The following is a 23,831-nucleotide window of genomic DNA, read 5'->3' as shown; positions in this document are numbered from 1 at the left end:
TTCTTTTTCTGTTGTTAATAGATTTGCTTCTAGTTTTGTCTTTATATTTCCCCAAATGGAAAATTATATTACGGTATTTTGCAAAAAAGCTCAGGGAATCTTGATCACAGAGCCTGTTTATTTTTAACATGACAAAAAATTATCTGTGCCCGTAATATTATGTGTGTTCTTGACTGATTTTATAAATTACAGCTGCCATTTTGTTTGATGCCACATGTTTGCATAACTATTCTTAAAATTGAATTTAAGAATAATTTGGTGAGTTTTATTTCTAAGTTAATTGTCTAGGAATGTCATAGAATCATAGAATGCTTTGGGTTGAAGGGATGTTAAAGATTGTCTAGTTCCAACCCCCCTGCCATGGGCAGGGACACCTTCCACTAGATCGGGTTGCTCAAAGCCTCATCCAACCTAGCCTTGAATGCCTCCAGGAGATGGGGCATCTGCAGCGTTTCTGGAGAGCCTGTTCCAGTGCCTCACCACCCTCACTGTAAAAAATTTCTTCCAAATATAAATAATGTGAACCACATCTCTGATATTCTTTGTTCTTCTTTTTTTCTAGTGGAAGCTTTATATTACTGATCATTAATACTAACAAATAGCAATCTACATAACAGAGTATTGCTGTTTTCTCTTGATATTTGTTTGGTCAGAAATTTTCATTATTTCTTATATATATAAAAATTATAGAGTCTTCAATAAATTTTCTGAAAAAATTCTCCCACCTAATTGTTCTTCTTCCTCCCTCCTAGTCTGCTCCCAGTTTTCAAGAGGAGTCTTTGCTATTTTTGGATTCTATGACAAGAAGTCTGTAAATACAATTACATCCTTCTGTGGAACTCTTCATGTTTCCTTCATAACTCCCAGCTTCCCAACAGATGGAACGCATCCCTTTGTCATTCAGATGAGACCTGACCTCAAGGGAGCTCTTCTTAGCTTGATTGAATACTATCAGTGGACCAAGTTTGCTTATTTGTATGACAGCGACAGAGGTAAGATACAGTACTTCTCATCTGTGTGCTCTTGGCACTGAAATGCTGAATTGATATTAGAAAAGTAAAGAAGGAAAGGAATATTTACCTGAGCTTTTGAAACAGAAACAAAATTGTTTAAATGAGAGTGAAATTATTACACTATGTATTAATAGAATTGCAAGCACATGCTGATAAGCAACATGAGATTAATCAGATGTTGTAAAACAGTTCCTATGAAAAGCTTTTTCTTTTTTTTAAAGAATCATCTAAAGAAAAAAAAAACCCATTCATGTGAGAAGGGCAATCTGCTATCACAGATTCACTGCACATGTGCAAAATCGATAGTTGAGCACCGAGAAAGCAAGAATCTTGTATGCAGTCCCTGCTTCTATGGTGACTGCTTTTGATATTAGAGCTCCTCCTCTCTGTTGAACTTAAGATTTTATTTTTTTCGTGATTATCAATAAACCTATATCCACTGCTTTTGAGCCATTTACTCCTCAGTATGGCCTTCTCAAGGTTGATGCCCATTTATAGCTGTGGTAATAATAACGTAACAGTTTATTAACTGTGCGTTTGCAGCTTGTGGTATATCACTTAGTTTTCCGAGATGAAGCAGCATTATATGGAAGTGCAGGTTATTTGACTGCCCTTTCTGGAATTCCATTATTGCCATTCTGTTTTCAGGTTGTCTTCACCTAGTAGTCCTTGGCTAACTTTGTCTTATTCTTAGCTTTTCCTGTTCCATTTCAAAAGGCTCTTTTGTGGCTTACCTGAATGTTCCTTGGTCACAGTTGAATATTAAGTGCATAGTAAATGGTAAGTTGCCACTAGATTTAAAAGGTGGTTAGACCACACCATGGTTCATTGAGTATTAGCGTGACATTAGATTCTGTGCATTGCAGTGGCGTTTTATGCATTATGTCATTGAGAAGCTGAAGGAACCTCCTGAAGACAGTTCTTTATCACTGTTGTCAGCTTTAAAGTTAGAAAAACTAATACGGGTATGTAGCCTCTAGCAGTTACGTCATCTGCGATGATGAACTGTAAACCCATTTCCTTGGCAGATCCTTCTCAAATTCACATTAAAATCATGAACATTCACTACTTTTTTAGAAAAGACAGATGTAAAACCACTTGCTTTGCTAGTATTCCGTCAATCAGCTAGTGTGCAGTACATGATCTGCATGTGATTTATGTTTAGGAAATACTGAAAACTGCCTGGTTCTTCTTGTGATCTGCACTGGCGGGATCTGGCCAGGAGTAACAGCATGAAATTGTTATTTCTAGTCACCTTTTAGTTGTGCCTTTTTTTCTTATTTGTCAGTTTTAGTTGTGGCAAGGCACCCCAGTGATAACAAGCTCAAAGTCATGAGCTTCTTACCTTAATGTTGAGTAAATTGTTGCTCCTCAGCGCTCCCACTGACTGCACAAGGTTAACCTGCAGAGTCAAGCAGTACATAGTCAGCAACACTGACAAGAAGCCCTGAGTACTCTACAGTTCCTCTAAACAGTTTTGCATAAGTGTTAATATTGTGATAGTGGTGTTTATTTAAAGAATGATGTATTATTTGTTTCCATCTTCAGGAGTGGGCAACAAAACAACAAAGAGACTTACTCTTCACGGAAGCTGTGACAGCTAATAGGAATTGATTTGATGACTTATTCTAAAAGAAGCATTTATTGCTACTTTTACAGCTCCTCTGTGGTTAGGAGCTGACTGGTTGAACTGCAGGGCAATTTTGTATCTCATTCCGCTCTATAAGAAGCAAAGCCCTTAGTATATAAATGTCCAACCTGTTACTGGCTTAATACACAGTGGTTCTCATGTAATGTGAGTTAGTGTTCTTTACACTTCTTTCCTCCTCTGTGTTGCAAGTACTAAACAGTGGGTTTTGGAAAAAGTAGTGACGTTATTGGAGGATTCTATCTGTAGCAGAATTGCTGATTTACTCAGCTTCTCTTCTGTCCTCCTTTTCAGAGCTCAGTGAATTAAGAGTTTGTCTCATGATAACCAAAGAGGTTCAGGCACATAAGGTTCTCAAACAGAAGTGTACCTACAGTTCAAAAAAAAGCAAGTGAAGGTTTCGGAAGTTTACTTCTCTGCAGAATTTCACTTCTGTTACCATTCTCCAGATACTTTTCACATCCATGATTTTTTCTCTTTGTTTTTCATTCTTTTGCAATGGTTATTGTTATCAGAACAGACTAAACTGTATGGGGATGATGAATCTGCCATCTATAAAAAGCAAGAAATCCAGGCAGCCATTTGACATCTCTGCAGAGAACACTCCAAGAAAAGGGAGTCCCTAGGAAAAATGGAATATTAGAAGAGTAAAATTCAGAAACCACTTGTAAGGGATAGTATTAACATTAATAGCCACAATATCCTCTATTAATTTATGCCTAACTAGGATTCTTTTTAACTTGGAGGAAACATACAGACAGGGTGGAGAACCTGGAATCTGCTAAAGGAGATCTGAAGTAATGATTCAGATTATACATATTTCAGTTTGGGTGGGGTTTTTTGTGGTTTGTTTAGGGTTTTTATTATTATTATTATTTTAAATCACCATTTAGAACATTATTTTGAAGTATAGACTTCTTTTAGTGTTTTTTAATGCATTACAGTATTCTCTATGTCTTCTATTTTGCTTACAGTAATTATCTGTCCCTTTTAGCACGAATCCTCCACATCTATGTTTAAAATGTTATAATTTATATGTACCCCTTGACTGTGGTTATCTATTATTTTAAAATAAATATTAATTGCATGACATACAAAACTTCATATCAGTTTTCTTTGAAGAAGATGTAGAAAAACAGAACAATTTGCAATAATCATTGAATTTATGCTTTTGGAAGCCTGCCATTTTTTGCCCTTGATGACCACTCTTGTATAGTGCTATATGTCATTACCATTTTCACTGATAAAGCTTAATTGCTAAACGCTGACCAATCTCAATTTAATTATATATTTACAGACTATATGATAAATTAATTCTTAGTGCTTTCTTTCTACTTTTATGGGCATAACCACTGTTATGTCTTATGAGTTATACCTGAAGCTTCCTTTACATACCAAGTCAGAAATTTTTCTCATTGAAATGGCTTCTGATGTTCTGTGGTTTCAGGGGAGATGAATGTGCAAAACTGTCAATTGGCTTGCGAGGAAGCCTGTCTTTATATAATACTATCTACTGTCCTTAAAATTGCTCTCTAGAGTTATGTAGAATTCTCTGGAAGAAATTTAAGCATAACAATTCTAATTCCTGTACTGCTGGAAATGGTTACAATGGTATTTGTTGCGTAGCAGAAATTAATTTCCAGCAGTAATTTTTATGTTTCTATTCTCTGTTTAATCCTTAAAAAGGAAAACCAGTCAAGTAAAATCTTCACTGATTTTACAATGTATTGTAGGCAGTTGCAGCTGTACAGACATTATAGCTTTTTGGCAGGAATGTGCCAAAAGGATAAAATGAAAGCAGACTTGTGTAGACTGCTTGTAGGTGTTAGCATTGAGCCCACATGGAAAAATCTCAGCACATCTTCTGTTATAATCAGGGATATGACTGCAGGCAACAGAATTAATAACTCCATTAGCACCACTGCAGAACATGGGAATTTTGTCATAGACCTCAGTGTGGTCTGGGTTTAAATACAGCACTGCTCAGGCACTGAGAACAAAAGCAGTTCAATAACATTTTATAATAGGCAGCTGATCCTCTTGCTGTAATTGAATCCCTTTTCTCCTAGAAGACCTCTTTCCCAGCATGTGGAATCCCAGCAGTGGATCAGTGAAACTGTCAAATCCCTTTCTGAAGAAGACTGAAGCACAACCAAAAGGCTGTCCTTACAAGGCTCTACCCTGATCCCTTACGGTGATGTAAACAAAAACTTTCATGCAAAAAGAACTAATTAGGCCCACAACGTATCTTCATCAGTCCTAACAATGTGTGACAGGTCAGACAAGTTGCAGGGAAATCTTAGATAAGTAATCTCGTAAATCACATTCTGGAAGCTTGTTATTCATAAAGCTCTATAAATCATATCTGTTGTTTTTCCTGTGCTTCACTAGGCTTATCAACATTGCAAGCTGTGCTCGATTCTGCTGCTGAAAAGAAATGGCAAGTGACTGCTATCAATGTAGGAAATATTAACAATGACAGAAAAGATGAAACTTACCGTTCACTGTTTCAAGATCTAGAGGTAAAAAAGGAAAGGCGAGTGATTTTGGACTGTGAGCGCGATAAAGTCAACGACATTGTTGATCAGGTTTGCTATTCTCTATACCTCAGTGACAGCATATAGCTATATCCTATAAGTATATATAATGAGTTAATTTCTCTTGATCCTATTTTTGTGATTATTATGTGTCATTTGGAAGTGACAGGTTTGTATTGAGAACCACATATATATCACCCAGAAAGTGAACATACAAATCCTATAATCCGTCCCTTTGCTCAAAGGAAAGATAATTCTATCTGGATGATCCCATATGGTTTTATATCCTGATTATTTAAAGAAAAAAAACCTCTTTAAGGCTATTTCACAGTCTAAGTAGTATGCTGTATTCTGTGGAATTGATGCACTATTATGTATGGTGCTTTAAAAATAGTTATGTTATATTATATCTAGGAATTAGTTCTTCTTACACCTAGAAAATATTTTCTGCTTCTAATACTTTTTCAAAGAATGTTTTACATCTCGGGAAGACAGTATCAAAAGCTTCTCTCCTCCATTTAATTTCCTTTGTAGTTAAGTATCTAAGCTCTTTGTCATTTGTGCTGTCCTTGGATCTCTCTTCGTTTTGTCTCATTCTTAAAGCATGTTAACCAAAACCGGATGCTGTTTTCCATAGCTAAGTCCTCCTGAGCTTGAAATAGAACAGAAAATTATGTCTGCTTTCCACCCATGCATATATTATTTACTAAAATATTTTTTTAAATTTTCTTTTTCACAACAGAATCACAGTGCTCTGATTCAAATTATTGCATTACCTTCAAATCCACCCCTTCAATCCTCACTTCTAGGAAAGTCTTACCATCTTTGTATCTTTCCATGCATGCAAAGCACAATGGCAGATATAAGGATAGCTCCCTGCTGGCTCGAGCTTGACAATGTGAAACTGTGCAGCGTCTGAAGGGATGTATTGTGATGCATATGATCTGTGTAGATGTATTGGTTTAAAGATTTTTTTGAAGGACTTGTTGTTTTCATCTGTTACGAAGGCCATTACATTTTGCAGAGGCTCAGGCAACAAGCAGTCCCCTAAATGGAGCACATTGTATTTGTCTATTTTACTTGGAATTCATATCTGCAAACTGTGTCTCTTAATTTTCAAGATTAGTTTGAATTTGATCCTGTTATCAGAGCATTTGCAGCCCCCTATCATCTGCACTTTTTAAAAAATCATGTTTTCTGACTTGCTATCCATGTCAAGAAACATACTGAGTAGAGCAGTGCTTGAGAAAAGTAGAACTTATAGGCCCCTTTCAGCTGTTTCTGTGTGGGTTTTCAGGCAGTTGTTTGCTTAGCCTTATAGTGACAGTTTTGTATTGTCCATGTTCCCTTAAGAGCTTGTAATCATAGAATCACGGAATGGTTTGTGTTGGAAAGATCATCTAGTTGCACCTTCCTGCTGTAGTCAGGGGCACTTTTCACTAGGTCAGGTTGCTCAGAGCCACATCCAACCTGGCCTTGAATGCCTCCAGAGATGCGGCATCCAGCTTTTCTGGACAACCTGCTCCAGTGCCTCACCACTCTCACAGTGTAAAAGTTCTTCCTTTTATCTAGTCTAAATCTACCCTCTTTCACTTTAAAGCCGTTACTTCTTGTCCTATCAGTACACATCCTTGTGAAAAGATCCTCTCCAGATTTCTTGTAGGCCCCCTTTAGGTATTGGAAGACTGCTGTAAGGTATCCTCAGAACCTTCTGTTTTCCAGACTGAACAACCCCAGCTCTCCCAGCCTCTCTTCATAAGAGAGGTGCTCCAGCCCTCTAATTGCCTTTGTGGCCCACTGGGCCCACTGCGGCAGGTCCATATCTTTCCTATGCTGGGGGCTCTAGAGCTGGGTGCAGTACTTCAGCTGAGGTCTCACCAGAGTGGAGTGGCAGAATCACTTCCCTGGACCTGCTGGCTGTGCTTCTTTTGATGCAACCCAGGATACGGTTAGCCTTCTGGATTGCAAGCGCACATCGCTGAGGAGTTCAACATGACCCATCAACCAGCATCCCCAAGTCCTTCTCCTCAGGGCTGCTCTCAATCCATTCTCCACCCAGCCTGTAAGTGTGCTTAGAATTGCCCCGACCCATATGCTTGACGTTGCACTTGGCCTTGTTGAACTTCATAGTGTTTGCTTGGGCCCCCTTCTCAAGGTTGTGTAGTTCGCTCTTGATGGCATCACTGCCCTCCAGTGTATCAACTGCACCACTCAGCTTGGTGTTGTCAGCAAACTTGCTGGGGGTGCGCTTGATCACACTGACCATGTTGCTGACAAAGTTGTTAAACAGTTCCAATGCCAATACCAACCCCTGAGGAGTGCCACTTGTCACTGATTTCCACTTCAACATTGAACCGTTGGCTGCAGCTCATTGAGTGCGACCATCCAACCAAGTCCTTATCCACTGACTGGTTGTCATACAGGACAAAAGCCTTATTATATATAGATCTGTCATATCAATTTCCTTCTTTTCATGAGGATGCCTGATGTAAACCCTTTGTGTAAGTATCGCTTTTCTTTTTCTGTATATTTTTACTGAGAGACGTGCAACAGGCTTTGTGACCAAATTTTTCTTGAATACTGAAGTATTACTTGCCTTCTTGATGCAGCAACTCCTTTAATTTCTTCCTTGCTTTTGATTCTTGAACAAACCTTCTGTTGTAGTGTTTTGATTTATCTCAGTAACGTTTTAAGCTGTGGTGACAATCTCAAGTTCACCCAGTTATGCACGGTAGTCCTTGGATCTTTGTACAGATGGACGATGTGTTTGCGAAGTTGCTTCATCATTCTTCTTTTTTTGTCTTGTGTTGTAGATTCTCTTCCAGATTTCAGTAATTTATGTAAGTTGAAGTTAAAAATATTTCAGTTCCTCAGCTCTTCTCAGACTAGTTTATATTCCTGTCCTTTGATTCAGCAGGTTAGTGTTAGCATGCTCTTCATTATATAGATTCTATCTTTGCTCCTGTAGAATCTCATTTCCTTCTCATAACACCCTTTAGGCAGCCACGCAATTAATGCTACTTTTGTCTATCCCTGCTTGAGGTGCTAGTCTAAACTGGGGACACTGGTAAATAACTTTTGTGTCCACAGCTCCCTCCTCATGGCTTTTGAAGCTACCACTGAATCTTCTCAGTGTTTTAACTGGCAGCGTCCTTAGTATTCGTACAGATGAGTGGCACAAAGCAATGTTTTAGAAAGCTAGATTAATGAAATAGTGCCCAGTGGCGGTTAGAGCAGAGTTACTAACCACAGATCCAAAGACTTGCAGCTACTGGTTGTTTTTTTCAGATACCAGTGATGAAGAAGCATTTTATGCAGAAATTATAGTCTATTTGGTCTGATTGAAATGTCTTTGGAAGCTGCAGCTTCTTAAGAAATACATCTGAGCATAGTTCTTAAACCTTTTAATAAATAATGAGTTTTAAGTAGTCTGAACAAAGTAATTGTTCTAGAATAATTAAGTTCATATATTGTGTATATTGACCTCAAAAGAAGAGTAATGCAGTAATTTTTGCAGCCTGTGTAATGTAGTCCTCTCTGTCTTACACTCTAGTAATATAAAACTTAGTATTAAAACACTGTGTTCAGTTATTTTTTCTGTAACTTCATTAAAGTATGTATGTGGAATGTTGTTCGCTACTAGCTTGATATAAGTTACAGGATACCTATTCTGAATAGCTTAATTACATGTTAAATGAGGAAATAAGTGAATCATTCTCTAATGATATAAGTTGTTCTCATTGTTCAGAAGATGGGCAAAGCCTCTAGAGTCCTCTTATCTCCCATGTCCTTTCTCCAGAGAAGTGTTTTGCTTCAAAATGCTAACTTTCCCATGCAACTGTAGTTTTCATTAGGCTTATTTAGGAACAGAATCCATGCTGTGTGCCTGCCAGTGGAGACTGCTGAGGAGCCATGAGCTTTGTGGGAGATTGTGGGGAAGAGTTAGAGCAGTAAACAACAATTTGAACTTCAAGGTCTTTATAATGAAGTTACTTTCTTCAATGTCCGTGGAGTTTCAGACTTTTTCTTAGCTCAAGGAATGTTTCAGTACTGCTACAAAGACTGGCTGCAGAATCTAAGCAGGAATCTCTGAGTCACAGTGCTTCTGCTGCATGATGCCCATACTTTCCTGTCCAGGTTATGCCTTTAGAGCACAGCACAGTAATTAGCATTCAGCTCTTCTGTTTACAGATCTTGGAACTTGCAATTCAACATGACTAGCATGAGAGTAATGAGTAAACAGCAGTGAGTATGTTCCATGATGCGTTAGGTAAAACAAAAAGTAAATCACTGAACAAACTCAGTATTGCATACCATAAAGCATATAACTAGCTTTTACATCATACTGCATTTTGTAGTTTTTAAATATTAGTCCGTATGTCAGGTGAACATTCTCCATTATGGGGGTATTTTTTCTTTTTTACAGGTTATCACAATTGGTAAACATGTTAAAGGATACCATTATATCATTGCAAACCTGGTAAGCATTTTTAATATTTAAAATAGCTGTCTTTCTCGGTTTTACTGTTTATGGAAACACATCAAACAGTATTTTTTTTTTTAAATGCATTTTGGAAAGTAGAAAAAATCTAAATGTCTTTATCCTTGCTAAATGAATGCATATGTTGTGGTGGTATTTGTTGTATTGGCTGAGTCTTTCCAGGACTTAAATGCCTCCCATGATATTCTTGTCAATGGGAGGGAAGGTTGCTCAGCACCTTCAGTAAAGCTTCATCCCTTTTTCTACATACTTAAGAAAAGAAGGGTACAGAAAACAGAAAAGCATTATAGGCTGATGCATTCATTCTGCAAACTAATGTTTCTTCTCTCACCTCTGAAGTACTTAAAAATTACAGCTTGTGGCTTTCATTCTGCTGGTGAGTCTCAGCTTTATACATTTCATTCCTCACATTGGCTTGGTAGTCAGTTACAATTTATCATTTCTTGGACATAGGTAATCAGACAGTATAGCTAATAAGGGGTAAAGTTCAGAAGACACTAAATTGTTACAAGGTAATTTTTTGGAAATTGTGTCTAAAGATGAAGGGCCATTTTACTGACATCAAAATCAACAACAGTTGTTTACTGAAGCTGGGGAATCTAGTCCAATGGTTTTTTGTAACAAACAAAGCAAATTTTGCAGGCTTGAATCTCAGTTATTCTGTTCCAGAAAAGAATTTGGGGAGTTACATGGTGTGAGTGCCTCTAAATATTTTTTTTCATTATTTACTCTTGGACTGTGATAGCGTTTGATACTAATTCCAGCAGGGGCCAAGAGTGCTTTAATTTGTACTCTGTCTTCCATAGCCCTTGAGGGGCCTGAGGAAACAGAACGACCATAGTGCATCTGTCACACTTCAGACATAACCCCTGTCTCCTTGAATCCTTTGATCGAAGCACTTCCCCCCTCCAGGCGGGTAGTGTTCTGAAGAATCACATATGTCATTAGGCAGATGCAAAGAAGACTTATACTCTAAAAGCATCTTTAAAAGGAGAACAGTGGGTCTTCATTTTTGTATTTAGTAACTAACTTTCAGGATAAAGAAGAAAAGAATTCTGATATTCACAAAGCAAGCATAAGAGTCCTACGAAGTCTGGAAAACTCCCTAACTGTTAAACATTGGTATCTTGCATTACAAATATTGTATAAATAATACTTAGAGCCTTAAGGCAAATAAACATTTTAGAAAAATTCCTAGTGTACTCCATTATTTTAACTGATGTTATCTTAGCCTTTAAGTTTGTAATAGGAAGCCTATAAGATCAAAAATTGATTGAATCTTGTATTGGAAAGCTATTTAGCATCGTATTTGCTTCCTACAGGTTTATACAGCTTAAATGTAAATATTGTAGATCTTTTGTATAATGTCATGTAAAACATATATGGTAATGATTTTAAAATTATGTTTTTCTCTGTCAGAAAGAAAATTTATGTAGTATTTGATCATATGTTCCATCTTTTTCACTGAATCCATCTTCTTCTTTTCTTGATCATAATAATGTTTAATAATGTTCTCCTCCAGTCTGATCAGCCAGTCCAGATATTGATCTATTTTAACAATAAAATATAGTGATAGGTGAAGACATCAGAGTATACAATGAATGGTCCTGTTCAAACGTCAAGTTCTCAATAATACTGAAGAAAGTTTCGTGATCCCTGTAAAGTGTCTGTATTAGCAGGGAGCAATGCATCACCGATTAACATCATTAATATGCAATAATTAAAAAGCACCTAGTATAGCGGTTGTAGCAACTTCTGATAAAATGATCTGAAGTTGCTACTTCCTATGTTCACTCAGAGCATTCATTTAAATTGAAGTGTCTGAAATCAGTATTCATCATGAAATCAGTAAATTCATTTGTATGGTTACTTGGGGTAAGCTAAAACACAGAAAATGGGAAACAAAACAGATATACTGTTTGTAAGAATGAGCAGTAGTTCTTCATACTTGAGTGAAGAGGCAGAGGAGATGGTAAGTTCTTCCACATGCTTTAGTGTTCCTATGAAAAACAGGACACAACTGAGCCTGTAGCTATTCCTGGCTAAAAGTTGCTTGCCTAACTGTTACTCATGTCAGTGTTTCCTTTTTCATTTAAGCAGCCCCATTGAAATCAACAGGATAGTTCAGGAAAGTAAACATGGCAAGGACAGATCCACTCAGCCCTTGCTCTATGAAAATGTGTGCTTAGCGAGCAACAAGAATCATTGCTTGCTAGCTGGCAGAGCCGACGACTTAATCCTGGCAGCCCAGGATTTAAACTTGGATCCTGTTTGAGGAAAATGTTGGCTTACATTTCTGCAGTAGAAGTCACGTGGTAACTCTTTATTTGTATGTACTATTGAGAGGTCTGCCAAAACTGTTGGAATAATGGACATAATGTTTTCTGTCCCCAGGGATTTACTGATGGAGATTTGTCAAAAATTCAGTTTGGAGGAGCTAACGTCTCAGGATTTCAGATAGTTGATTATGATGATCCTCTGGTGTCAAAATTTATACAGCGTTGGTCAACACTGGAGGAAAAAGAGTATCCTGGTGCACACACTAGTACAATTAAGGTATGTCTTACATTTGTTTTAACCTTGACAGTTGTATAGGAAATGAGGGTATTGGAATAGAAATACAAGAGATGGAGAAGTCTCTTTGAAATCAGCAGTGCCAACACAATTTTATATTTCTCTGGGGTTCTTCTAAGAGTCTCAATCATAGGTTGAGTGAAGATGCTGCACTGTCAAAAAAGTTCAAAATAACTTCATTTTTTCTCGTGCCCCTTTAAATCTGCACCTTACTGCTTTTTAGGTGATTGCTCTGGATGTGTTAAGTATCTACTGGCGTTTTTTAGTTTTTCTCTGTGTTTTGAAATGTTTTAAAAGCAAATACATAGTCACCTGTAGGCATTCCAGGGAGCACAAATCTAGAACTTTCTGATACAACAATCTGCCAAAGAAATGGCAAGACAGTTGCTGTGAGACAGGTGCCTAAATCTTTGGTACACTTTTAGAATTAAATGGTACGCGTGAGGTTCAGAATCATGGTCTGATTTCAGGCCTGAGTGATGCAAGATGTGACACTGGGCAAGTGGCTAAACTTCCTTACCTTACTTTTCCCTGTGGATAAATAGGATAGTAGTACCTTCTTACCTTCTTGTGACCATTGTGAGGATCAGTTAGTGCTTGCAAGATGTAAAAAGAATAATACTATTTTAATGCTAAATAATTTTTCTTTTAAGTCATACAATCAGATATTTTACTGAGGATAATATACTTAAGTAACTCCAAAATGTATTAAGACAAAGAGATAAATGGCAAGTGTTCTAGCTATAACTTTTTTTTTTGTGGTGTAGTATGAGTATGAGACATATTCTTGATATTTTTTTTAATAAGATGGATAAGAAGTTTCATCAAGGAATGGAAGAACTAGTTTTTAAATTCCTGGAAGAAAAATCCTGTAAAGTACACAACCTTCATTTAAATTAAAAAATAAAACTTGTATTTTCATTTTTTCTGAGGCCAGATTTAGGGGTGACTTAGTCAAAGCTATGTTTTTTTCTGTGATTGTTTTTGTATTTGAAAATTTTTATGACAGAATAAGTTGATTTCTGATTTTATGCTTGACAAAATAAAATAGACTGTTCTTTGCCTTTAGATACATTCATATCACATTGATGTAATATACATAATAATGACTACTCTCATTTCGGAAAAAAGGAAGGCATGTGACTCTGGTTGATGAACATAATTCTTTTGCCTGTTCAAAATCATAGACTGGAAATAATGACTCTGCAATGCATGATTAAAGTGAAAAAGTCTGAGACCAAGATGCAGTTTTTCACATTTGATGTAAAACTAAACCAGCGAGACACAGTGCGAAGGATTCTGGTATTATTTACAGTAGGGAGGAAATTCCATGTCTGCTAGATAAGGTGAAATGGTTGCTGTGTTTTATTATAGCACTAATATCTGTAACTTCATCACAGGTATTCCTTTTATTTCTCCCAAGATTAGTCCTTTCAAGTCTAGAAATTGAAACAGTTGAAGGAGAGTATTTAGAGTATCTAATGTTTTCAAGGTTTATTTTGTTATGGACTGAAAAATATAAATTAATTGGAATATTTATTTTCGTTAACTTCATTAACTTAAAACACATTTTAGATTCAATTAAAAAGGCTGATCTGTCATCCTTTATATATTGTCTGCTCAAGAAATATACAAGGTTGCACTGATAGTCAAGAACTGAGAGTTATATTAAATTATCAGATAAAGGTTGATTTTATCAGTTACTGTATTTCTTTGTGTAGCTTTCTCTCTCTTGCACTTTATACACGTATAACTTGTCATTTTTTCCTGCCATTACATGTAAGGACAGAGACATGTCACATTTCCTTCTCATCCGTGATGGAGCCAGAAGCAAAGCAGAATCATAGAAACCATAGAAACAGTGCAAGAAAGGTCTTTCAGCAGTCAGTCACCAGACCTATCCTTCCTGCCTGAAGGCAGAATACCTGTGCAGTTGCTGTGGTTAGTGATGTCACAACTTCCCCAGGCAGTCTGTTTTTTAAGCAGTTTTCTTTCTGTTTTTCTTAAATAGTCTTTTTTTTTTTCTGGTTTTGTGTAACCTAAATCAGACTTTATATCACCTAATCCATTACTCCCTTATTTCTAATGGATGTGAGGATCTCCTCCTTTTTAGCTGTCCATCTGTATTTGAAAATGGCTGCCACATTCGTCCTTGCTTTCCTAATAATTTTTCCTTTGAAGCTTCTACTCTTAGCTTCTACTTGTCCTTTTGTTCTTGAATCTTTCTAATTGGTAGCCATCTTCTGTGAAATGCCAGACAGAGTTCTACACCGCATCTGAGTGCTGTGCTGTAGAAATTGAAATAATGGCTTGATGTGTCTCAGAGACAGTCCTCCTTTCAGGGCTTCCTATTAAGTTACTCTTTTTTGTTGTTGTTTTTGGGGTTTTTTTTTTAATTTTTTTCCCCCTCGCTATCATAACACTGTTGAAATATATTTATCATGAGATGCACACTAACATCCAGATCTTTCTGCGTTGCTTTTCTGTACTGCTGCTGATGTAGACAGTCTCATACCATATCTGTGCACTTGATCATTCCTTTGAAGTGTAGGATTTTTCGTCTGGTTTTGTTGAATTGCATTCCCTACCTTTCCTTGCCAAGCTCTGTTTGTTATCCTTTGCTTCTTGGAATAGAGTATGAACATCAATGTTATTGAACATGTTAACTCACTGGTCTTCCATTTGTCCCTTCTGTTGATGAATAACCTTTCTTCCCTTTTGGTTTTGAGGCAGTTGTCCAAGTTTTCAGTGGTTATAAATAAGCTTTTGCCACTAGTTCCCATGGAATCTAGGAGGCTGTCACTGCAAATTCTGTATGAAATGAATAGGAAAACTAATAAAAACCCTGTATTATCAATAGAGAAAGGAGAGGAAGTTACAGTAATAGTATTGCAACTGTGTCTGAAAAAGTGAATTTCATATGAATGTTCTCTTCAAGAAAGAAAAGTAGTGTTGAAAACCTGTTCCACAGATGCCCAGAAGAGGACCTGGATCAAATTGCTTAAAAAATGTATCTTCACAGTTTATTAAATATTAATTTTAAGAAATGTCAGTCTTAGGATGTAGATGAGAAGATTCACTGATTTTGTTGCTGTCCTGTACCTCTACTGATAAAATCCACAAGATTAAGCACAACATTTAAAACTAGCACTTCCCTGACTTTTGCAAAAAGGTCTTCTCATCTTTCAAAAGTAAAACTGATGTACTGTTTACCTCAGATTAAATTTAAAATATATCTGTGATGATTGATGGTGCTACCACTCACTGTGTGCAATTCTAGAAGAGCTAATAATGTGCATATCTTGAAATGTGTCACTGAGCATCCTGGAAAATTTCTTTGTCAGGTACCAAAACAAAACCATGTTTAATTTCACAAGACCTAATAATAAAAAGTTGAGTTCCTCTTTTGATCCATTATTCTGTATTTACAAATGCTCTGGGCTTTCTGAGCTTTAATGTTGCATCAGCCTATTATGTCTAAAAGGCAAAAGGACACTGAAGGACAACACATCCATTCACACCCAACTACTCCCAACTTCCTAATCTGATTAACCCGTTCTGTTTTGGGGCAGCCTTCAGTCTAATTCGAGAAAGAAGCTCAGGTTTTACCTCTTGAAGGCTCATGAGACATAATATGTGGTATTTGATTTGCATGGCTATGTTTTGTTAGCAAGGGAGCTACAGGAGTGTCTTGTCTCAGAAGCTGCTGGAAGCTTCCCTCGTGTCTGATACAACCCATGTCAGCTGGCTCCAAGATGGACCCAACACTGGCAGAGGCCAAGCCCATCAGCAGCAGTGGTATCACCTCTGTGATAACATCTCTAAGAGGGGAGTTGAGGGAACTGTGCAGCAGCAATTGCAGCCAGAGAGAGAAGTGAACATAAGTGAGAGAAACAATTTTGCAGTCACCAAGGTCAGTGAAAAAGGAGGGAGAGGAGGTACTCCAGGTGTTCGAGCAGAGACTCCTCTGCAGCTTGTGGTGAAGACCATGGTGTGAGGCAGGCTGTCCCCTTGCAGCCCATGGAGGACCCTGTCCTGGAGCAGATGGATGCCAAAAGGAGGCTGTGACCCTGTAGGAAACCTGTGCTGGAGCAGACTCCTGGCAGGACCTGTTGAGTCGTGGAAAGTGAGAACCCACAGTGGAGCAGGTTTGCTGGCAGGACTTGTGAGCCTGTGGGGGTCCCACGCTGGAGCAGTCTGTTCCTGAAAGACTGCACCCCATGGAAGGGACCCACACTGGAGCTATTCATGAGGAACTGCAGCCTGTGGTAAGGACTTAAGTTGGAGTTGTTGGATGACTGCATTCCATGGGAAGGACCCCATGCTGGAGCAGGGGAAGAGTGTTGAGGAGGAGGGAGCAGCAGAGACAGCAAGTGATGAACAGTCTGCAAACTCTATTCCCCATTTCCCTGTACCACTGGTCAGGAGAAGAAGGAGAATTTGGGACCGAAGTTGATCCTGAAAAGAAGGGAGAGGTGGGAGGAAGATGTTTCTAAGGTTTGGGTTTTATGTCTCATTATCCTACTCTGGTTTGATCGGTTATAAAATAAATCAATTTTCCCCAAGCTGAGTCTGTTTTGCCTGTGACTCTTAATTGTTGAGAGATCTCTTTGTGACCTTATCTCAACCCATGAACTTTTTTGTTACATTTTCTCTCCCCTATCCAGCTGAAGGAGGGTATTGATACAGCAGCTGTGGTGAGCACCTGGTGCCAAGGTCAACGCACCACATGGGTATTAAGCTGAAAGTATACAAGTATAAATGGGGAGAGGAATGGCTGGAGAACAGCCCTGCAGAAAAGGATCTGAGTTGCTGCTTGACAGCAAGCTTAATATGATTCAGCAGTACCCTGGCAGCTTAGAGGGCAAAGCACGTCCTGAGGTGCATCAAACACAGTATAACCAGCCAGTCAAAAGACGTGATTATCCCACCGTGTTCAGCATTGATGCTGCCTCACTTTGAGTACTGTGTTCAGTTCTGAGCCCCACAATTTAAGAACGATGTGAAGGTCCTTGGATGCATGCAAAGGAGGGAAACAAAGCCTGTGCAGGGCCGGAAGGCATGTCCTGGGAGGAGCAGCTAAGGACTCTGGGTTTGTCTAGTTTGGACTAGGTGGTCATTGTCCCTTCCAACTGAAATACTCTGTTCAATACTATGAGTCATCCTGCTCCGTAATGAGCTTTTCTAAGAGCAGCCTTAGGCTTGGCATGTGCAAGAATTGCCTGAGACAACATGTGTACAATATATACAGAAACTACGTTGAACAAGCAGAAAGTAATTTGGAGCTGCTTAGATGAATACCAGCTCAGACTCGGAGAATACCATTGTGTTGGAAGATGGTAATAACCTCAGTAGTCATTGCAGCTGTTTTCAATGTTTTAAACTACGTATTATGCTTCAGATATTCAGAATTCATACAATTTTATTCCAAGCTTCATAACCTCTTAAAAACACAAACAATTGGTGCATAGCTAAGATAACAAAACTATAGATTGTTTTTGCCTTCAGTAGTTTCAAACTTTCAAATGTCTTTTTTTTTATAGCCAACTCGTCTTATAGAAAATTATTACAAAATCTGTTTCTTTCAAAGATAATGTGATTCTAGAATTTGAAGTGTTTGTGTAGTAACAAACAATGTGGTCTTGATAAAATTGCAGAAGGGGAAAACTGCAGATCTTAAACTGTAAGTCAGGAAGAATGAAGCTTGTATTTGAAAGCTGCTGGTTTACCTCAAGGGTGGAATACAAAGAACACACAGACAAATATAAAAGCACATATGTACGTTGCAGAAATATACAAATTAGATGACTCACTGATAATAAGGAACAAATAAGAGAACACTGAAAACATGCCTCTTGTGATTGCAGTGTGTGGGAAAATGGTTTTATAATATCAGCCATTTTAGTAAGGGTTACCATACTCTGTTGCACCTGCTGCAGTTTTGTTTGAAAAATGTGATTGATAGTGCCTGAATTCAAGTAAGTTATAATGATTTATAAAGGAGATTTTTTTCTTAATTTCAGTTAATTTTTTAAAATTTCAGTGTTTATTATGTGATTTATTTAGGAACTGGAGTAATTTTTTTTTGTTAAATGCCCATGTAAAACTAGATTTGTAAGATTTTTTCTGCCTGTGTTCTCCAGTCATTGTGTTTTGGTTTCCTGGGCACAGAAAATATGCATCTAGTAGTTGGCATTCCAGCTAAATGGTTTCACTGGGCTTCTGAATCCTAGTATTCATCTCTACTTGCAAAAGTATATGTGAAAAATGTGAGCATCAGAAATTTCAGTGTTAAACTTTGTGCTTCTTCTTAATCGCTTAAGGCTCTTACACATAAGTAATGACTCATTCCAGCATAGTTGGTTTGTTGTGTTGGTTTTGCTTTTTGGTGTTTGGTGTTTTGTTTTTGTTTTTTTTTTAAAGAAAACTCAATTAAAGAATGGGACATTTAGTCAGTGAAAGCAGTGGGTGGTTTGAGGCAGTATCTGTAGATTTGTGTCAGACATATAAAGAGGCTATTGACCCAGATCCTTAGATCCTGCAAGTTAAACTAGGGGAACTGTGCCAGACTTCAGAAAACTCTAGAGCCAAGTCCCAATGTTCTTATGCAGCTCTGCTTCTTGGAATTTGAATCCCCTTATTCTTAGTCATTATAAGTGTTGAAGGATCTTAAGCCAGTGAAGTGCAATTCCTCCTGCCTGTTTTCCCAGAAACTCCTTACCACTGTTTTCACCCAGCAATTCACCTGAATATGTTGTTGTAAGCAGAAGAAAGCTACTATTCCATCAGGCTGCAAGCATTGAGCAAGATCAGACACACCTCTGGCCTCATCAAAATTGATGTCATTTAGAAAGGAGAGCTTGATGGAGAAGTGGGGATAAGAAGAGAAGCAGGAGTGATGCACATAGCTGAAATGAGAAGGAGGAGGAGGAACGTGTCATGCAAAAAAAAAGAGGTCTGCAAAGTGATTGGAGCCTGATGGAATGTAAGTGACAGGCATAGGAAGCTGGTGACAGCTCAGAGCTGTAGATGCACCTACGGCTGAATGTTTTTTGAGGGAATAAGGGAGGAGGAGAGGCACTGGATATCATTTAAGTGAATGAGGAGAGGAAGCATGCACACTTATTGCTGGGGCAAGGCTGGTATTAAGAACCAATCAGCATAAGGTAGCTCGCTATATTAAGGCAGGGGTGACAGAAGAGCAAACATGAAGTGTTTATGGTAAAATCAGGAACTTGGTAAGATTGGTGTATTTAATACTATTAGCATTTTATTTGGAATTGGATTGGACAAAATAAGACAAAATTTTTCATATTTGAGACAACAGGCAAATATCTGTGTAGTTTGCGGTAGATGAGAATTGATAATGAAAATAGGGAGGTGGTGTGGCTTGGGGAGGGAAGATGTCCCTTTTTTTTTCCCCTCCCTCCCCCCGCACCCGCCCCCCATTAAGTAGATTTGTGTGGTTTTATTTAGTAAGTTAGTCAAAAATTTTGAGCTAAAGAATCCTCATAGGAAATTTCCATTTAGAATCATTTCCGTTGCAGCGTTGTTCAGCTTCTAGGGTAAACAATTCTAATAAGTCTATGTAGGACTTTCTGCTGATTGAGTAAGAATAATACGCTGAAGAGCCTAATGGAATTTTCATATTCCTATTATTCATATGGTATTGGTCTTTTTATGAAACGGAGTGATTCCAATCTCTCTTCTACCATTTTCATTAATTGTGCCACTATGGTCATTCTACCAGATTCAACCTAGAACATTCTACCAGAAAATGATCTAGAATACATTTTATAATAATCTCAATAACTTTGTCTTGGTTAAAAGCTCAACTCAAGGATATTTACCATAGTTAATAATGCATGGGTGGCTATTTTTATCATAAAAAGAGCACTGTTTGAAGACTGTATTTCAGTAAATATTTTACTAAAAGGGCATTTAATATTTTAAAATAGATGTCCGCTCTAAGTCACATTGCTCACTGATGTATGACTAACCTTGATATTTGAAAAGAAAGTGACTTTCAACATAGAACATAGGAATTTTAAGAGACTCAAGTGTATTTCTAGGGTAAAGCAATAGGAAAAAAATGTAAAAACCCTCCACAAAACAACAAACCACCTACCCCCCAAAAAAACCCGCAAACCTCCCACTTCAACATTTTAAATATTCATAGTAGCTCTTTCAAATCCATTTCTTACAGCATGTTGTTTTCAGAAAAGTCTTTTCCCTTCTTGTTTGTACCCTTCATTCTCATCCTCTGCTTTAAATTTTCCTGATTTAATTTTTTCCTGCTTGGTGTATTCTCAGTATGATAACCACAGGCTTCAGGTTTTGCTGCTGGATCTTGCTGATTTTTAACACTGTAAAGAGTGACATACTTTTCTCTAGCTTAGCCTTGAAGAAAAAGGTTTTATGTGTTCATTGAAAAGGCATGTGTTCTTTGTGGTTTAAGGTAGCTGAAAGGTGATTTTTATCATCATTGGCATTGCTATTTTACAAGTGCGTCTATTTAAAGTTAGAAGTGAGATTATATAAAAAATTGTAAAATCTTATTTGTTTTGTAAGTATGTATATTTTCCACAGGCAGTGGCATGGATTAGAAGACCTCTTTTTTTATAATTAAAATGCTGTGAGTGCCAATCCAAATTACTTTTTATTATTTCTGTCAAGCTCTATGAATTCAAATCCAAGTAATTGGTTTTAATTTTTTGTCAAGCTCTATATTTTGTGGTTGAATAAAGTTCACCAGAAGTAAGCTTTAGGTTTGAGAATCGAGGGTTTAAAAAGCTTCTAAAAAAATAGAAAAGAATAGGGCAAGAATAAGTAGAATTTTAAGGAACTTAATAAAAAGAAATTAGTTTAGATAGCAAACTTCCTAGCCATTGGGTAGTGACTGGAGATTTTAGGAACCTCTCATAATTTTATGTTCAAGCAATTTATTACACAAGGTAGTGAATGTGCAATTTACATTAGTACAAATGTGTAAATTATGAATGGTTGAGAGTTGTTTCTGCTGTTACTATAAGGGAAGATTAGATGTCATCCTGCTTTATTTATTTTTAACTATTTAGGAAATTTTAAAAAAGAAGGAAAGGTAGAAAAAGGATGTAGTATGAATATTTGCATTAAAAAGTACTGTATTCCTTTCAAGATCTAGTTTTAATACCTGATAGTTACTCTATCATTAAGTTTTTAAAGAAAATATATTTTTGTATTGCAACATATTGTGATGGATTTGGAAAAAAACAGCTGCAGCTGTGTGTTGTTGTGTTTTCTTTTTTTAATGCTACTGTGAAAGCTTCCATATTGTTTTTAATGGCACTGGCTAGGAGAACATCTTGCAGAACTTGGTGTTTGCTTCCGTATTTCACTGGCTTTAAGTTGCTTATACATGATTCTTGGAGCAAATCCCTGTCCAGCAGTGCAGTATACTGTAACATCATTACTGACTGTGCTCTGAGTGAAAAATATTGAATCATCTTACCAGTTGTATACTTTAGATTCGTTTGCCATGATCATCAAAAGCTTGAGACAAAACAACATGGTGGACCCAGAGTAAACAGCAGGACACTTCTGAAAGCATCTGCCCACCTTTCTGTGGACCCAGATGGTTTGGTTGAGGCAAAGGTCAAAGGGTGTTTAAGGTTTTCCAGTATAGTGGAACTCTGTAGTGCATTTTCAGAAAATAAAGGGGGCACAATGTTAGGCTAATTTGACCTTTTGAAGGCGTAAATTCCCATACAACCTCTTTGTTAATACTCCTCAAGGAGTGTGAGACATGCATGCTGAGGTCTGGAACTCAGTAGATCCAAATGCCAATGCCATTAGTAAGGTCTAGCGTTGTTCTGCTTCATCCTGGAAAACAGAAGGTTCACTTTGTTGCTAAGACTTTTTCCTAAGTCCATAATTTTTTTTCTTCTGTGCTGTTTTTCCAATATGTTGAAGAAACATCTGTTTTACAGTAGCATTAGCTCTTCTCTTTGGCCATTGCATTAAATCTAATGGAAGACAAAATTACTTTAAAACCTGTCCTCAATGTAAAATCGATCGGGAAAAAAAAAAGGTACCTGCACTCTTTTTTTGCTGCTGAACTAGCACCTCTGTGACACTGGTGAGAAGAGTGTTTTTCTGGATTGGAAGTAATCTTGAGGGAATCTCCTTCCTATTATAGTAGGTGAAATAGACAGAAAGGCCAAGCACTTTGGGGTCATAAATCTTGTGATCTTTGCTATATTCAGCTTTAAGCGGAGTGAAAGAAGATCACTTTCCCCTATAAATATCCTTCAGTGAGAGTGTTAGGATAATACAAGGGCCTTGGTCTTGTCAGCGTCTGCTGGATGCCATGAGAATCTTTCAAGCAGGAATTAGATTTCCAGGGATGTAGGCTGGGTTGTACCCAGAAAGCAGCCTTTCTAAACCAAGGAGGAGATACCTGAAGAGCATAAGCAGATCCTGAAATTGGCAGGTTTTCTGTATAGCAGTGTTGAACCTGAAAACTTCAATTTTTCTAAGGTGACAGGTTGCTTAAGGCAGTCTTTGCATATGATGTTCTGCCCAAAAGCATTATGACGTTTCAGAGCAAAAATACATATTATTTGTTTAGCTGTTCTATGCACACAGAATGCTGTAATTGCATTTATGTATAGGCTATCATCAAAATCTATATTGCTCTGACTCTACAATCTCTGGAAATTTAATACAGATAGTATAATGTTCAGATAAATAGAGTTTGATCTCTAACCCCATCATTACTGAGATTAAATTGAAAGAAATTTTTTAAAATATAATTTTACATTTCATAGAATCAAAGAATCCCTAGGTTGAAAAAGACCTTTGAGATCATCAAGTCCAACTATACCTGTATACTACTAAATCATATCCCTAAACACTTCATCTACCCATCTTCTAAATACCTCCAGGGATGGTGAGTCAACCACCTCCCTGGGCATGCTGAGCCAGTGCTTGATAACCCTTTCAGTGACGTAGTTTTACCTAATGTCTAATCTGAACCTCCCCTGGCGCAGCTTGAGGCCATTCCCTCTCATCGTATCACCTATCACTTGAGTGAAGAAACCAACCCCCACTTCTCTGCTGCCTCCTTTTAGGTAGTTGTAGAGAGCAATAAGGTCTGCCCTCTTCTCCAGGCTAAACAACCCCAGTTGCCTCAGCTGCTTCTTGTAGTACTTGTTCTCCAGCCCCTTCACCAGTTTCATCACTCTTCTCTGGACACACTCCACAACTTCAGTATCTTTCTTGGATCGAGGGGCCCAAACCTGAACACAGTACTCAAGGTGCATCCACACCAGTGCCGAGTACATGGGCAGAATCACCTCCCTGGTCCTGCTGGCCACACCGTTTCTGATACAAGCCAAGATGCCATTGGCCTTCTTGGCCACCTGGGCACACTGCTGGCTCATGTTCTGTCGGCTGTCAACCAACACCCCCAGGTCCTTCGCCACCAGGCAGCTTTCCAGCCACTCTTCCCCAAGCCTGTAGTGCTGTACAGGGTTGTTGTGTGCCGGGTGCAGGACTCTGCACTTGGTCTCAGTAAA

At 37.8% G+C, this 23,831-nt stretch overlaps 1 protein-coding gene across 5 annotated transcripts in view; it reads left to right on the top strand.

Moving 5' to 3' along the window:
- GRIA2 (glutamate ionotropic receptor AMPA type subunit 2) overlaps positions 1-23,831 on the top strand; it is a 96,310-nt gene that overhangs the window by 38,461 nt on the left and 34,018 nt on the right. For all 5 annotated transcript variants that reach the window (XR_008449589.1, XM_009565712.2, XM_009565713.2 and 2 more), the window contains exons 3-6: positions 753-992; positions 5,053-5,249; positions 9,625-9,678; positions 12,094-12,255. Coding sequence is in view for 4 of the 5 variants with exons in the window: in XM_009565712.2 (XP_009564007.1) it covers positions 753-992; positions 5,053-5,249; positions 9,625-9,678; positions 12,094-12,255 (653 nt within the window). In the remaining variant the exon portion in view is untranslated. The remainder of the gene's footprint in view (positions 1-752; positions 993-5,052; positions 5,250-9,624; positions 9,679-12,093; positions 12,256-23,831) is intronic.

Source organism: Cuculus canorus, chromosome 4 (assembly GCF_017976375.1).
Source record: "Cuculus canorus isolate bCucCan1 chromosome 4, bCucCan1.pri, whole genome shotgun sequence".
Taxonomy (NCBI): Eukaryota; Metazoa; Chordata; class Aves; order Cuculiformes; family Cuculidae; genus Cuculus; species Cuculus canorus.
The sequence above is the reverse complement of the archived record's forward strand: the minus strand, read 5'-3'. Positions and strand labels throughout refer to the sequence as shown.